The sequence below is a fragment of the Neolamprologus brichardi genome, chromosome 16 (assembly GCF_056152115.1).
Source record: "Neolamprologus brichardi isolate AB-2024 chromosome 16, ASM5615211v1, whole genome shotgun sequence".
Taxonomy (NCBI): Eukaryota; Metazoa; Chordata; class Actinopteri; order Cichliformes; family Cichlidae; genus Neolamprologus; species Neolamprologus brichardi.
The window spans coordinates 9,611,539-9,627,492 of record NC_142119.1 but is presented as its reverse complement, the minus strand read 5'-3'; the positions used below and the strand labels follow the sequence as shown (position 1 = coordinate 9,627,492).

General features: G+C 40.1%; 1 protein-coding gene across 1 annotated transcript in view; it reads left to right on the top strand.

Annotated features, from left to right (window-relative positions):
- The window catches only part of man1a2 (mannosidase, alpha, class 1A, member 2), a 128,031-nt gene that overhangs the window by 102,163 nt on the left and 9,914 nt on the right, over positions 1-15,954 (top strand). Inside the window, exons 9-12 of the mRNA XM_006808150.2 lie at positions 60-153; positions 8,675-8,790; positions 9,402-9,621; positions 12,598-12,770. Of these exons, the coding sequence (XP_006808213.1) occupies positions 60-153; positions 8,675-8,790; positions 9,402-9,621; positions 12,598-12,770 (603 nt within the window). The remainder of the gene's footprint in view (positions 1-59; positions 154-8,674; positions 8,791-9,401; positions 9,622-12,597; positions 12,771-15,954) is intronic.

Genomic DNA, 15,954 nt, shown 5'->3' with positions numbered 1-15,954 from the left:
TTAGATTAAAAAGGAGAACATTTCCTGTTTGGATTAAAACCGACTGGTGTTCCCGTCAGGTGATGCACATCCGAAAGCTACTAGCCAAAATGGACCGACCCAACGGGCTCTACCCAAACTACCTGAACCCCCGGACGGGCCGCTGGGGCCAGCGTAAGTACATGTATTTGTGTTGACTTTATCGCATAGCTCCAGGGCTCTCATTAAAGCATTGTAGTTGTTAGCATTAATTTATGACGTTTTTGATGTTTTACTTTTTCATGATTAGACATTAGCTTAAATCCTGCATTTGCTGAACTGTTCATACATTTCAGAGTTCCATTTATTGGGGTGAAATGGCTTTTCCAGTGTTGTAATGAAGCATTTCTTTTAAGCATTAAATATGATTTAATGCTCGAGTTCCTGCATTGCTGCATTTGGGAAGTGTCGATGTTCTTGTGAGCTTGAAATGATCATGGAATCAGGAGAGCAATGAAGAGAATGAGAACAGATTATCACTAAGTGAAGGAAAGATGAAAAGCATAATGGATCTTGTTTAATGAGAACAAATTGAATGGAGTAGAAGAAAATGGAAGAAGGGGAATGTAGTATTCCCAGTATATCGATTACACTCGGCAGTCAGCCAGCAGAAATGAAGAACTCTTAAAGTAAAGTTAGGCATGCAGTGGCAAACTATTCTGTCTCTGAAAGCAGTCATTTCTTTAATTATATCTCTGCTGAAAAAATGATCTGCGGAGACAGCAAGCATTAGTCAGGGGTACGTCAAGTTTTGAATTATACATTGTAAAACACAAATAATAATAGAAACAATGATTGCTGTTGTATTGAGGCAATGTAAATGCTAACTCAAATGTGGGTTTGGACACAAAGTGAGTCACTGGACCGTTTTCTGTTGCTTTTTTTCTTTATATAAGCAAGCAGTAAGGAGAAGTGTTTTTTAGCTGGACAGAAGGCCAACAGAGTGTTGTATTAAATGAAACTATTGTATTGTTATAATCAGTAACTCTGCAGATTGTAAATGTAATGCTGGTTAAAAACACACACACACACACTCCTTTTCACATCTTAGTGAGGACATCTCATTGACATAACGCTTCCCCTAGCCATCAAAAATGAATGCTTAATCCTCAGCCTAAGCCTAACTCTAACCCAACTTTAACCCTGACACTAAAACAACATTTGGTCCCCACAAGTATAGTAGTGTGCAAATTTTCTGCCCTCACAAAGATGTCTAAACATATACACACTCACACACACACACAGCCCTGAATGTATGCACATTGACCCCTAACAGTACTTAGAGTATTTCAGTTTATTGTCCAATCTTTCATAGGGGCTACTAAATATTTCTTTTTGTTTATTTATCTGTTCATTCATTTTTTAAGCATGTCTTTCACATCAGAGACTTACATGCTAGTTGACAGATATATGGGTCTGGTGTTTGTTATCTAGAAATTCCAACAGAATATTAAAGCATTGTGGTTTTTAAAATATCCCCTTTCAGTGTGCACACTTTTTTTTATGGAGCACCATAGTATTTGCCTGAAGATCAGATATGACAATCTGCTTGGGGTTTGCTCTTTAGTTCAGTGAGAGGAAATGAAAAGATGAAATCTGTTTCAAATTGAATATATAGTGTTTGAGTTTTTTTGTCCTAGGTATAGTTGCCATGGTAAGAGAGTGCCATATTCAGCCTGTTCAGTTTTACAGCACCCAAAGTATGATGGAGAAACTGGAAAAAAAGAGAAACAGATGAGGTGATGGTCCCACTCTTAAGTCTCCATTTTATTTGTTGTACTTGACAAAACAAATGAAGAGCACTCAGGGACAGATAGATAAATGGAGAGGCTCATTAATGGATGGATAGGTGGCTTGGCAGTCAGACTGATGCACTTGTAAGTGCACAGACTATGAGCCAAAAGCAGGGAGAAATAAATGGTTTGAAGATGGAGGGTGGGCAGATTGATTGATGGATGAATGAATGCATTAACAGATGGATAGTCAACTGGCAAGCTGGAGGACTAGGCAGGTGATGATGGATGTTTTATGTTTGCTTCTGTGCATGCATGAGTCAGGAAATGAGCCTTTCTTTACCTTCCTTGAGTGTCTGCATCATGATTTTTATGGCCGGGCCACATTAATTTGCTGCTATTTGACCTTGTTGCCTTAGCAGTGTTATTGATTATAGGGAGTTATGTGAGAGCAGTGTAATTAATATGAAACTTCAGGTAGATCAAAGTGGTTTTGAGCAGCAACATCCTTGAATGGTGATTTTTTTTTTTTGTTGCAAAGTAATAATAATAATAGTAATAATAATGATGATGATGAAACATTTTATTTATAGGCGCTTTTAAGACCCTCAAGGTCACCTTACAATAGTACAAACAGCAGCAACAATACAATATAATAAAATATAGGAAAATAAAAATTTTTAAAAAGTGAGTGATTTCACTGTATTTTCACTTCAGTCATCATTTTCCATGAAGCTATATAATGTTGCTGTCCAGTCATCTATAGCAGGAATTTGAAACCTTTTGGGACTGAGGAGCACTTGCAGGAAAGAAAACTTTCCAACGACCTCCTCATAATCCTAACAGGGATTTAGCTGGCTGCGGCTTAGTGTCACTTCACAATGTAACTGAAATATTTTCATGTCTCACCTGATATATAGCTGGCTAATAAGCCACGCTATGTAACAGCAGGCTCAGCGAACCGTGAGGGGAAGTGAGCAAAGTCGTTATAACATGACATAATGTGTTACCATCATACCAGGGTTTCTATTGGCCCAGACAATGTGTAGGAGGGACTGATAGACAAACTAAGCATATTTTATTGGTCTAAGCAGTTTTCTAATTGTATCAATGCTAATCTACTTTCCCCCTGTGGGACAATTAAGTATTGAATTAATTAAATGCACTTTAAACTGCACAGTTCAGTTTTATGATTTATAGCATATTATTGGCGAGGTTTAGCTATGGCTCAGAAATTGATAAACACTAACTGTAGATAAATAAGTGGTTATCAGCAGTGGAATATTTATGAGTACCTGTAAGGAAATGCAGAGCCATCAGTCTCAGCTCAATCATCCAATAAAAGCCTCTCTCACACACAAACTCTTAAACATAATCGATCTTTAATGATCACTGTTACAATAAAATTACTGTCACTTTCAAACTTGGGAAGCAAACACTTATTGTTTATTAAATGTGTATTTATTGAGTTTTATCCAGTCTTCTGTTTTGGAGCGAGTGTGTAACTCTTTTTTTTTTTTTTTTTTTTTTTTTTTTAAACCTATTGAATTATGTTTAAGGTTAAATTAAAGTAAATTGCCATAAAGTTAAATATGGTTTTTCTTTGTGTGATTTAGAAGACCTGTAAGATAAACAGAACACGGAGACAGAAATTGTCAAATAGAGACGAGATACATTTGTTTAAATTCATTACGAGGATGAACTTTTCAGAACAGAGAGGCAGTGAGGCCGTCTCTCTCTTTAGTACCGTATCAGCAAACAAACCTAACAGAGACCACGAGTTAAAATCTGTGCAGCTGCAGGGTTTTCTTACCGTATTATCTTCTGTGACAAGTAGACAACCACTATTTGGAGGCTCTGTTATCTTCCTAAAAAGCTTAATTGGTTTGTACTTATTTCAGGGTGAAACTAAATGTAACAGACAGGATGAAAAACACCTTTCTTTTCTGTGATGGGGGTTTATTTGCAATAACTCTGTGTTTGAATTATGAATACTGCCAATGTTGGTATTGGATGAGACCGTTTGAAGATTGGAAGCGTGTGTTGACAGCGTGTGTTGACAGCATGTGCAGCGTTGCTTCGTGTATGTTAATGTGTAGGTGTGTAGACAGTAGTTAAGCCAGACTAATGAGGAATGAGTCTGAGCTCCCCTTTCTTAATGAGATCCAGCTGTGACTGACAGTGTTATTACCACACACTGTTCTGTCTTAGCGTAACACAGTGCTACCTTTCTACACACAGCACCCACTCCCTCTTTGGAACCTCGCAGTGACTCTTCTTTGCTCCTGTGTATACAGTCCCTGTCTTTCATCTCTAGATTTTCATGTATCAGAGTTAAATATAGCCCAAACAGAATAGTGTTTTACATAGGTTCAGTATCTACAGGCTGTACACACGGCTACAGGTAAAAGTTTATTATTCAGTCCTTACTCTTTTCTCCCAAAGGATGGTGTGTAGGCAAGAAACAACCTGAAGATTAAGAGAACTGCTTTTACACCTATAAAGATTTTTTTTTACCAACAGTATCGGTGTCTTTCTGCAGCTTGATAAAAGTTTTAAAACTCTTTTATTACTTACTTTGGCTGGCATTTTGCCAGACTACTCTTTATTCGGAGCTCTTTATAAATAGTTTTTTAAAAAGTTATTATTTATGCAGTGTACAGCAGCTTGGATAAAGCAGCTATGTTGACTGCTTCTGCACTTGTTGCCAGTTTTTTTTTTTTGCAACTTTTCTGGCTCGTGTACAAGAAAATAATGTTCCCGTTCTCATTGATGTCATCTTCAGTGACATCGAGTCACTGAAAGAAGCCCAATTATGTTTTGTAATTTTTTTTCCCCTTTCTCCTCCTTTCAATAAGACTAAATGTTGATAATCCAAATGGTTATTCATTGAATTTTTTAGGAAAACCGCCACCTCGATTTTGACTAATATATTCTTTATTTGATCGAAATAGTCTAGTCTATGAACAGGTTACTGTGTCACCTTAATGTCTCTTTTACGTGAAAATGTTTTACACACAATATAATGCTGGAAAACCTGTTTGGGATCCTCCAGTTGTGTAGCTCCAGCTCCATTGTTTCTGATGCTGTCACTACTGCTTAAAGAACTTGGAGCCGAGTGTATATCATGTGGTGTAAACTGTGGCGCCGAGTCCAACAATGTTCTAATGGAACATTGCAGACTAGTTTGTGAACTGCATTTCTTTGAAGTCCATAACGTGGCCACAATTTATCCATCATTTTCGATATAACTCGACCATTTTCTATATACAGTTCATGTACAATTACAAAGAATTCCAGGGTGTACTGTGGTGTAATTTAAATCTGGCTCACAATTATAGACACAACCTGACATAACAAATCGATATACTTTATTTCACCTTCTTAAAAACACAGAGGAGTCTCTCACGATGCTGAATGGGGGGTGTACCTCTGTGCTGCTTTGCAGGAGTAGCACGTGGAGTGGGTCAAAAACTCGCTCCGGTGGGAAGTTTGTGGTAAATCTGTTAAACTGTAACACAGGTGTCCTAAGGTGAGCTATGGAGGACAGAACCCTCTGGGGAGGAGAAGGGTAAACACTTGCTTGGTCTTGATTTTCAGACTGTGAGAGGTTTCTTCCTATTAAAAGGGAGTTTTTCCTTCCCACTCTTGCCGAGTGCTTGCTCAAAGAGGGGGCTATTTGATTGTTGGGGTTTTCTGTATTATTGTAGGGTCTGCCTGACAATATAAACCACCTTGAGGGGACTGTTATGATTTTAAAAACAATTTATTGAATTAAATTGAAATGGTAAAGAAGGTTTTAAAGGATGCTAAATTAAAGAGTGCACTAACAGCTTGCACGATAAGTGAGCACTCTGTGTTCAATAAAGTCATGAAAAGTACAACAGTTTACAGACAACAGTGTGTAATTGTGAAATAAATAATGATCAATCACTCTGTATGAGAAATTAGTACAGAAATGCTGGTGATCCTAAAGAGTTCCCACTTTTCATTTTACTGTATATGCAAAGACAGTTGTTTGATATATTGTTATTGCAGTTTTTAAAAACAATCTCTGCTGGTTCGGGTCCTTCACATAAAATCATTATACTGTCTCTTTTGATAAGATGCAAAGATGTGTTTTCCCAGCAGCCTGTGTCCTTGACCTCTGCTTTGAAACAGAACGTGTGTGAAGCTTTGTGAAGGCGTCTTTTTACACATGCGTCTTTGTCTGTGTGTTTGAAGCTGCCACCTCAGCAGACCCTGCCTTTGATTGGCAGGTGCTCTCTGCATGACCCAGATGCTTTGATTGACAGAAAATAATGGAGACAGGAGCTTAGGGAGTATATGTGGGTGGATGCTAAGTTAAAAGTGTGAGAGGTGACAGTAAAACAGAGTATGAGCAAAGAGTTGTAATAAAACTACCAAAACAGAAAAAGACTGATAGAGCTTGGCATGTTTTCATTTGTACAACCCTTTTCCAAGAAATTAAATTTCATAATAAATGTTATTTTTGTTTTTTTCCCTTGAAAGTAGATAAGTAAATGGTAATTTATTTGATACCATTCCTCAGATTCAAGGTCAAGTTTTCTGAAAATATAAAGTTATGGATTAACTTGCTTAATCTCTCCCCAGAACTGCTTGATTCAGCTGATTGTTGCGTTTGTAGCATGTCAAATATGTGTTACCAACAAGGAAATGGAAATGCATCTGATGAAGAAACTATGCAACATCACCAAAACCTGCAATCTGCAAATATTTAATATCGAATGATATATCAGTCGGGTTCTAATTACAGCTGATGAAAAGGTTTAATAATAATAATAATGGATTGGATTTATGTAGCGCTTTTCAAGGCACCCAATGTGCTTTACAATACCAATTCATTCACTCTTGCATTCACACACTGATGGACGCAGCTACAGTTGTAGCCACAGCTACCCTGGGGCAGACTGACAGAAGCGAGGCTGCCATATCGCACCATCGGCCCCTCTGGCCAACACCAGTAGGCGGTAGGGTAAAGTGTCTTGCCCAAGGACACAACGACCAGGACAGAGAGCCCGGGGATCGAACCAGCGACCTTCCGGTTACAGATATGCTTCCCAACCCCCTGAGCCACAGTCGCCCCATTTGGCTCATCATTCACCAAACCTCCGAACTGCTCAGCTTTTTATTTAGAGTCTTAAAAACAAAAAAATGTCAGAAAAACAATGGTTGCTCCTTGGACAGTGAGACAGATGTTTTCATGAAGATATCACATGTCAATTATCTCAAACGCACAAACAGTGAGTTAAATGGATTGATCTTTGGCACACACGGTATGTTTCTGGGTAGTGCCCAGTTTTGTTTGGGGGGTTTTTTTTCAGACAGCCTAACCCTCCAAATATCAAATTAATTCAAATAGTCACAAAATTAAAAAAGTGGAAAACGTCATAATTAGACAATAATTATTTAGTGATTAATAATTAACAGTGAAATAGCAGTTAATTGAGAAGTCCTATATTTGCAAAATCTGGCAATTTCCATCATTTGTCCACATAGTTTGTTAAAGCTATCAGTAGTTTAGGATTCATCAATAACCACATTTTTTAAAAAGGGGGTCTTTGCATTAAAAAAGAAAAGAGAGGACTTGTGTCAACCATCTCAAATGCCTCTTTTCTAAGCAAAATACCACAAATACATCGATCGTTTACTTTATCTGAGGTTCATTTTCCTAAAGGTCAGACATGCTGTTTGTTATGCCTCCAAACATGAACGCTAGAACATAAAGTGGACTTGCTTGTAATGTGAGTCCACTTTGTTTCCCCTGGCTCCAGTCTCCATTTTTCACCCTGTCATGTACGTTAGAGTGCCCAGACTCTTTGGGGGATCAGAGTAGTTGTCATCTAACCCTCCAAATGATCCTCCACGCTCTGACTACCTCACCGTGCTCATTTAGTTTAAGTACTTTCATAGACACAGGCTCTCAGCTGTTTGCTGTCATTTTTGTGTAAATACTGACTCAAGCACACACGTGTGAAATCCAGACAAAACCTCATGCGTCAGCCCACACTGGCCTCGGCAATGTCTTCAAGGTTGTTTGTGAGATTTGCGCACTCTTTGGGACTAAAGATGAATAATTCATTGCTTAGATTGCTTTTTCATCTTCCTTGTTCCCCGTCTTTTGTGCATCCTTCCATTTACCTGCGGGCATGTTAATCACATAAAGAAAAGAATCTCCTTGATGATGAGACAAAAAGCATCTGCTCAAATATCAGCTATGATTACACAGAGCTGAAGGATGAGGAATATTCTAGTTTTTCCCCGAGTGAAGGCAGAGCTGAATAAACATTTCATCTGTGCAAAAGTGGTTGAGGCACCAATTCATTTGCAGTATTATCATTCACAAAACCAAATGTAGAACAGGTCAGTATATATGGGATCATTTACAGTCATTCAAGCCCTGTGGGGTTTTTTAGTAATATTTTGTGGGTCAGTAAAATTGCCTCTGAAACTGACCAAAGTGCCATCAGAGTGGGCTCTGAGTGTTCTCAGGGGGTTATTTTCTTATTGTGATCCCAGACTGCCAGATTCTGGCATCCTATTTTCATTTTGTGGTGTCCTGCAAATTAGGGCAGACATGAAAGCTGTGTAAACTTTGACGAGGACGATTGGGGACACTGAAATGTGAGCGCACACATCAGTGAGAGGGTAAACAAAATGGGACGAGAGAGGAAGCACACTGCTGATATATTGTGGATGTAGAGAAGAAAAATGCCCAAGGTTTTGATAAAAAAAAAAAAAATGCTTTTGATGCCATATGCTACACTCTGCCAAGGACTTTGAGGCAAAGTCAAAAAATAAATAATTCACTTTGGCTTTCTCATTTGTTTGGCTCTTGCTGGTTTTCCTCTTTCGCTCACACGGTGACACTTGGAGCTTTCTTTGTGTGTCTCTCTCTGCAGATCACACGTCTGTTGGAGGACTCGGGGACAGTTTTTATGAGTACCTGCTGAAGGCTTGGCTCATGTCAGACAAGACTGACACAGAGGCTCGCAAGACCTACGATGACGCCATCGAGGTACAGCGTAGTGACTTATGCTGCAAAGTTAAAATACAGATTGTTTTCTTTTATGAAGAATCTTATACTGCATGCAGATGAGTCAGAGCTGTAACTGGAAATGTCAGCAGTTATTCTTTTTTAATAACCACAGAGTCCCCGCTGACCAGCTTCAGTATCCACCTTTGCAAAGGGAAGACATTGCTTTGTTTTCAAGTAAACTAGGAGTGGATTTAGTAGAAAGCAGATGTTAATGAAGCTGTCTACTCATCATTAAGAGTGTCAGAGACTGAGCAGAGCAGATGCTGCGGAGCAAAGGGTGAAGGATGTGGCTGGATTTCAAATGTGACCGTCACTGCTATGTTTAGTTTTCTTCTGTTTGACCGTCCACACCCTCAAGCAGTTGCCTTCAGTGTCAATGCACCATTCAAACGGTGTAACCTTTTTCTGTCCACATACCAGTATTAATGTTGTCATTCCTGTTTCCCACCTTATCTTGTTAAATACACTCATACACAGGCATGTTGTTACTGAAAACAAACTGCTATATTCTATTTTTCTGGGTCTTCATCTTCTCTGAAATGTTGAGAGCCTTTGCTGTTTCCACAATTGCACGCTCTCTCTTCCTGTAGGCCATCGAGCGCCACCTCGTACGCAAATCCAACGGTGGCCTAACATTCATTGGCGAGTGGAAGAATGGCCACTTGGAGAGGAAGATGGGCCACCTGGCCTGCTTCGCCGGAGGCATGTTTGCACTGGGCGCCGATGGCTCACCTGACGACAAGGCCGGACACTATTTGCAGCTAGGAGCTGAGATCGCGCACACCTGCCACGAATCCTATGACAGGACTGGTGAGGAAGCAGTGGAGTGCTGCATACACAAACACAATATACACAAACACAATATACACAAGCATCACCGTGACTGTTAAAGGGTCTTTTTTTTTTTTTTAATGACTTTCTAATATCCTAAACCAGGGGTGTCCAAACTTTTTTCACTGAGGGCCACATACATAAAAATATATAGGAGGGGCTGGGCCACTTACTAGAAATTAGGTATATAACCTTAACTTTAGTGTATTAAAGTTAGAAAAATCACTTACAAGTGGTCGAATATATTATATTGTTGAATATAATTAAAGACAAAACTGCCTTCATCACAGCTTTCCATAAATGGATCTTTATTGATTTATTCAGAAAAAGCTTTGGTAGCTCATTCTCAGAACAGCAGCCTCAGATTTCTTCTTAGACAGAAGATTTACAGCACAGAGAAAAAACAATAAAGGGTAAAATGGGACGGGTACATTTCAAGTTTGTTATTTAAGTTATTAGGCTTAGCAACACACCTATTAACGTTCGTTTGAAACCGTTATCAACATTAACAGACTGAACTGGACTTAATAACAGGAGTGCATATAATTTTAGTAAATTATTCTGGTGAGTATCAGCTGCGCTGGGTATGTAAATCGGGACATCCAGCTGCGGTGCTGATCACCACTCGTGCCAAAAATCCAGACAAATGTCACTTGATCAAGGAGCAAATCTGCATCAGATGAGATCAGCTGACTTTGCGTGTACGTGCGCTGTGCACAGCGGTGTGTACTCTGTGTGTTAACAAGAAAAGCGCATATAAGAAAGTGGTGCGCAAAAGCAGGGTAGTGACAGAATTGATGCGCATTACTGATATTTGAAGCATGTGTACCTGCACATTAACACACGGGTACTGTGGAATATATTTTTTACTCACCTAAAGCGCTCGTGCTCTCGTCCACTCCCTGCAAAAAAATAGCAGCTGTGCGGTGTCTGTGGCATCGGTGCTCTCATTGCATGCGATGGAGTAAAAATCAAAAGCACAGCTTTATCAGACAGTTGCAGTTTAATGTTGGCTGACGAGTCTTCAACAACTGGATTTCTGGACACCCTGACGTTGTTGAAGTCCTGCACTTTTTCTGGGCACATTATTTCGGTGACTAATGAGGCCGTGTTTTATGAGGTTTTCATCTGAAAAAGGCTTGCCATGTCTTGCGATGAGTTGGGCGACCTCATAGCTGGCTATTGGAGCCTTTTCCTGGACAATTTGAGCACGAAAAAAATACTGTTGCTGACCCCGCAGGAGAGCTACCCTTTGCTTTAATTTCTGCTCTCGCTCAGCACCAGTGTAGGAGGCCTGATGTTGGGTTTCATAATGACGTCGTACATTATACTCTTTCATAACTGCCATAATTTCAGTGCAGATCAAACAGACACACTTCAACTTGAATTTTTTTGAAGAAATATTCACTCTCCCACCATGTCTGAAATTTTCTGCATTCACATTCTACCTTTCGCTTCTTTGGTTCTGCCATGTTTGGTAACTTGGGGTAAATTTCTTCTGTGATTGTCCTTTTTGGTGGAGCAACTGCCTTGATCGACAGGAGCTCCCCCTGGTGTTAAAACTAAGAAGTGCAATACACTCAAGCAAAAGTTGAAGTGCGGGCCATATTCTATTCTATTTCTAAAGTTACTTGCGGGCCAATTAAAAATGGATCGCGGGCCGCAGTTGGCCCACGGGCCGGAGTTTGGACACCCCTGTCCTAAACATTTAATGTTGGTGTGGATCAGATGCTGACAGGTAGTGTTACATAGTCTTAACTATATACGTTAGGAAAATGTTGAATGGGTGTCGTTATCCTCTACAGTAGATGTCAGAGGACGCAGTCAGTTTCCCTCTTAGCACAGCCTGGTAGTGCTAGCATCACTGTCACTTGTCTCAAAGCTCCAGTTCTCCTGTAAACTCAGGCTAGCAGCATTAGCATTCGGGTCACCCACTGGAGCCAGTACTGTAGCTCGGAAAATCACCCACTCATGCTAGCAGATTGACAATTTCCATTTGACTTGATCCAATCGTTATTTATGGTTTAAGCAACTAATTTACAAATCGTTTAAAATATTTTACATACGTACTGTATTTTAATATCCAGTTACTAATATTTTATATGCACTGATACATTTTACACATAAAAAATAGATCTTATCACCAGGCCCTGAGATTGCCCATGCAGTAAATCCATCTATAAAATCCTCCCAGTGACTCAACCAACAATTAATTCTGCTTGTCCTAATTGGAAACTATGCAGTTAGTAAAGTACCTGTTTTTCAGCTCTTTTTTTTATTATTAATGCTTTATTTATTGCCATTTCCTGCAAGCATAAAAAATATACTATTTACTTGACAGAGAGGAGAGGAGGGATTACCATGGCAACAAATGAAGATGGAGAAAGAGACAAATAAAGAATAGAAAGGGAGAGAGTCAGAATTTGATAGCTGTGGTCAGGCTGTCTAAAGTTGGCCTGTTTCTTAATAAGCAGCCATTAATGGGAGCTATTAAATGTGTGCGTCAACACATACGTATGCATGTCAGTGTGTTTAATCCTTTCAGGGACAGTCCTGTCACTGTTTTGTCAGCCTCTGTAATTTTCCACTCAGGCTCTTAATGCCTATCACACTTCATTGGCAGAAAGCAGTGGTTGTAAAAAGAAGAAAAGCCTGTAAAATCAGTGGGTTGAGATGCTTTTTATTGCTTACACACACAGGCACTATTTCATATTAAGACAAGCATGGAGCAAAAGATAATCTTTATCTCCTCTCTGTTCTTTTCAACCATTAATTATTTGATCACTCTTTTCCTTCCTCTCTCTGTTCTATCACATCCTTGATTCATTCCACTATTTTCTGCCTTTTTCTTCTTGTCCCTTTTGCCTCTTTTTCTCTTCCAATTTTACCTTTACTCCCTTCTCTTCTACCTCCTGGCCTTTCCTTTACATTTCCCCTTTCTTTCTCTTTCTTAAGTGCTGAAGCTCGGCCCAGAGGCCTTCAAGTTCGACAGCGGCCTGGAGGCGGTGGCTGTTCGGCAGAATGAGAAGTACTACATCCTGCGGCCGGAGGTCATCGAGACCTACTGGTACATGTGGAGGTTCACCCATGACCCCAAGTACCGACAGTGGGGCTGGGAAGCAGTACAGGTAAAGAGATTAGACTTTGTATAAATCTTAGTCTTGATTATCATTTTGATTAGATTTTAATACCTGCAGACTTACTGGAGAGGATGTGCAACAAAATGTTTTTGCATTTTTAAATTGAGTCTTATCCTTGAAACAGGAATACAGTGAAAACGTGGAGTCCACATAGACACGCAAACGTGCAAACAATTAGAAACGCCGTCCCTCAGGATTCATGCACGTGTTATGAATTTGGGAAGAATCTTTTGTAGTGCACAGCTTGGTTCCTAATAAAAGACAACGGAAGACAAAATGAAACTTTTTTTTCTGTATCTGTTTAACTATACCAAATATTTATGCAGCTTTCTCTACCCGTTCTCATCTCAGGGGGACTAAATATTTTTGTTTTGTCAGTGTTTATTTTGCTCATGTCTCTGATAAGCACAAGGTGTCCTTTGGCACTGGTGCCTCGCAGCACTGTTCACAGCTCTGTTGGATGCAGACAATTAACGACCAACTTTTGAAAATTGCTTTCAAAGTTGGTTGAGTAACAGGTTTCCCAGCCAGAGGACAGCTTGTCTCGTCTTATTTGGAGCTGGAGCTGCTTTTCTTTTTCTTCTTGTTTTTCATTTGCTCATTCATTACTGTCACCTTGTTTTTCTAGTTTAGTTCTCACTAATTTGGTGTCCTGGTCAGTAAGATTAGACTCTATTCTAGGCTTACTGATGACTCAAGCACTTTATCTGTCTCACATCTCTGGCCAATTTAGAATCACCACTTAACTGATCATGGACTGTGGAAAGTTAAGCGGTGCTAACGACTGCACCACTGTGCCGTTTATCTTTACAGGAGCATTTTGGGTCATTTATATGACATCAGTCTAATCAAAACGTATTTCCGTGTCACTTCATTGACCTGCCATTGTCAGCCCTGTTTGTTGTGGAGACGGTGGTTACTGAACAGGCCGATCACAATAGCTGCTGCGTCGGCGCGATATGTAGTTACAGTTCAAGGGCGGTTACGTTGTAGGGTCTCAGATGGCTTGCAGTTGTGACATAGTTATGGTGTAGATTTCCCACTGAAGCAAAAATCCCCACTCAGGATGAGTGCTGTTACGCACAGTGCCATACTTAATGCTTTGCTAGCAACCATAAATTCTGGTGAAAGAAACTTGGTAAAAATAACTGGAAGTTACCAGAGAAGAGTCTTGTTTCTCCTTTCCTGGTGGGCTCGCCAATAATGACGTCATGTGAAAGCTAATTGATGAAAATGAAAATGGACAAGAAAAGGAGTAAGTGGGAAGATGCAAGTTTACCAGCAACCGGTGTGAGAAGAACCGTGAGTGTCAGTGGTTAAAGCAGGTGACTGCAAATACTCATGAAGCAAACGGTACTGTTTATCAAAAATGTTTCAAAGTTAGCTTTTAGTTAGGTTTGTTGAATTTTTTAATGTTATTAACCAGATCTTTAATCTCAACTAAATGCTCCATTTTTCTCCAACTGTCTAGCTGTTCATTATGAACTAACAGTACTCCCATTGCAGGGTTTTTTCTCCAGTTTTCTTTCTTTACTTAAATATTCTTTGCTTTGCGTCCATTAGAAAGTAAATAGCACATTGAAGCAGTAAACAGAGCTTGTTTTTTGCAGTAGAAACCATATTTAATATCGACTTTTGAGTCAGAAGGTCAGACTGTGCTTTACTATTAGTAGTAATTTGCCTCTCATCTAAAAGCAGGTGACCGACGGAATAAATGCGTCTTTTCAAACCATTGTCACCATGCCTGTGCTTTTAACAGAGCATCATCAGCAACCTATGGTAGACTGTTCTTTTAAGCTTTAAATATGTGAAATGAAAGCAATGCAGGTCTCAGCAAACTTCAAAGAGCACAATGAAGGGATTTAAATTGACATCTTGCAATTTTTGTACTGGTGGGATGTTTTGATGTGTTATTAGATCTTCTTCCTTTGGTGCTTCATTATGGAAATGGGAGAGAAATGAAAGTGTCTCTATACATTTCACCCCTCTGTTCCACTTCTTCTGACAGAGGATTAAAGAGTTCACCCGCTATATGGGACTCGGTGCGTCTTCTATGTATAAATCTCTATTGGCCTGCTTGTCATCTTCAGCTACTGCTTTTTTCCCTCTTTACTTTTCTCTTTTGTCCTGCCAATCTTCTTGTCACCTTTTCTTTGTTTTTCTGAGTGGGAGGAATTGTGTTCGAGCTCATGTTTCAGACAAATCTATTAGCAGGTGTGTTTATGAAGTGCGATTGTATTCGGTGTGACTGACACTAAAGAGCTGGTGCTGAAAGGCTCATTTTTGCCTCTCTTTTAATAATGCATATACACCCTGCAATGCTAATAAATATGACAGCTTATTTATGTCATACTGCCCTTGATCAAGAAGTTTTATTGATTCAAATATCCTGAAGTTTCAGTTAAGTTTTTGGTAACGGGTAAATAAACAGTTTAAACATTGTTTTTTTTCCATCCATCTTCATCCGCTTTATCCGAGGCCAGGTCGCGGGGGCAGCAGCCTAAGCAGAGAGGCCCAGACCTCCCTCTCCCCAGCCACCTCCTCCAGCTTATCCGGGGGAACACCAAGGCGTTCCCAGGCCAGCCGAGAGATATAACCTCTCCAGCGTGTCCTGGGTCTGTCCCGGGGCCTCCTCCCAGTGGGACATGCCCGGAACACCTCACCCAGGGGGCATCCTTGTCAGATGCCTGAACCACCTCAGCTGGCTCCTTTCGATGTGGAGCAGCAGCGGCTCTACTCTGAGCCCCTCCCGGATGGCTGAACTTCTCACCCTATCTCTAAGGGAGAGGCCAGCCACCCTTCGGAGGAAGCTCATTTCTGCCGCTTGTATCCGCGATCTCGTTCTTTCGGTCACTACCCACAGCTCATGGCCATAGGTGAGGGTAGGGACGTAGATCGACCGGTAAATTGAGAGCTTCGCTTTTACACTCTGCTCCTTCTTCACCACGACGGACTGGTGCAGCGTCCGCATTACTGAAGCTGCAGCCCCAATCCGTCTGTCGATCTCCGGCTCCCTTCTCCCATCACTCGCGAACAAGACCCCGAGATACTTGAACTCCTCCACTTGAGGCATTGTTTTTTTTAATTCGATTAATTGTTTTGATTCTGTCTTGTGGTTATGTCATATTTTAGATGAAAGGGGGGAAACTACAAACAAGCATGTAACAGCTTT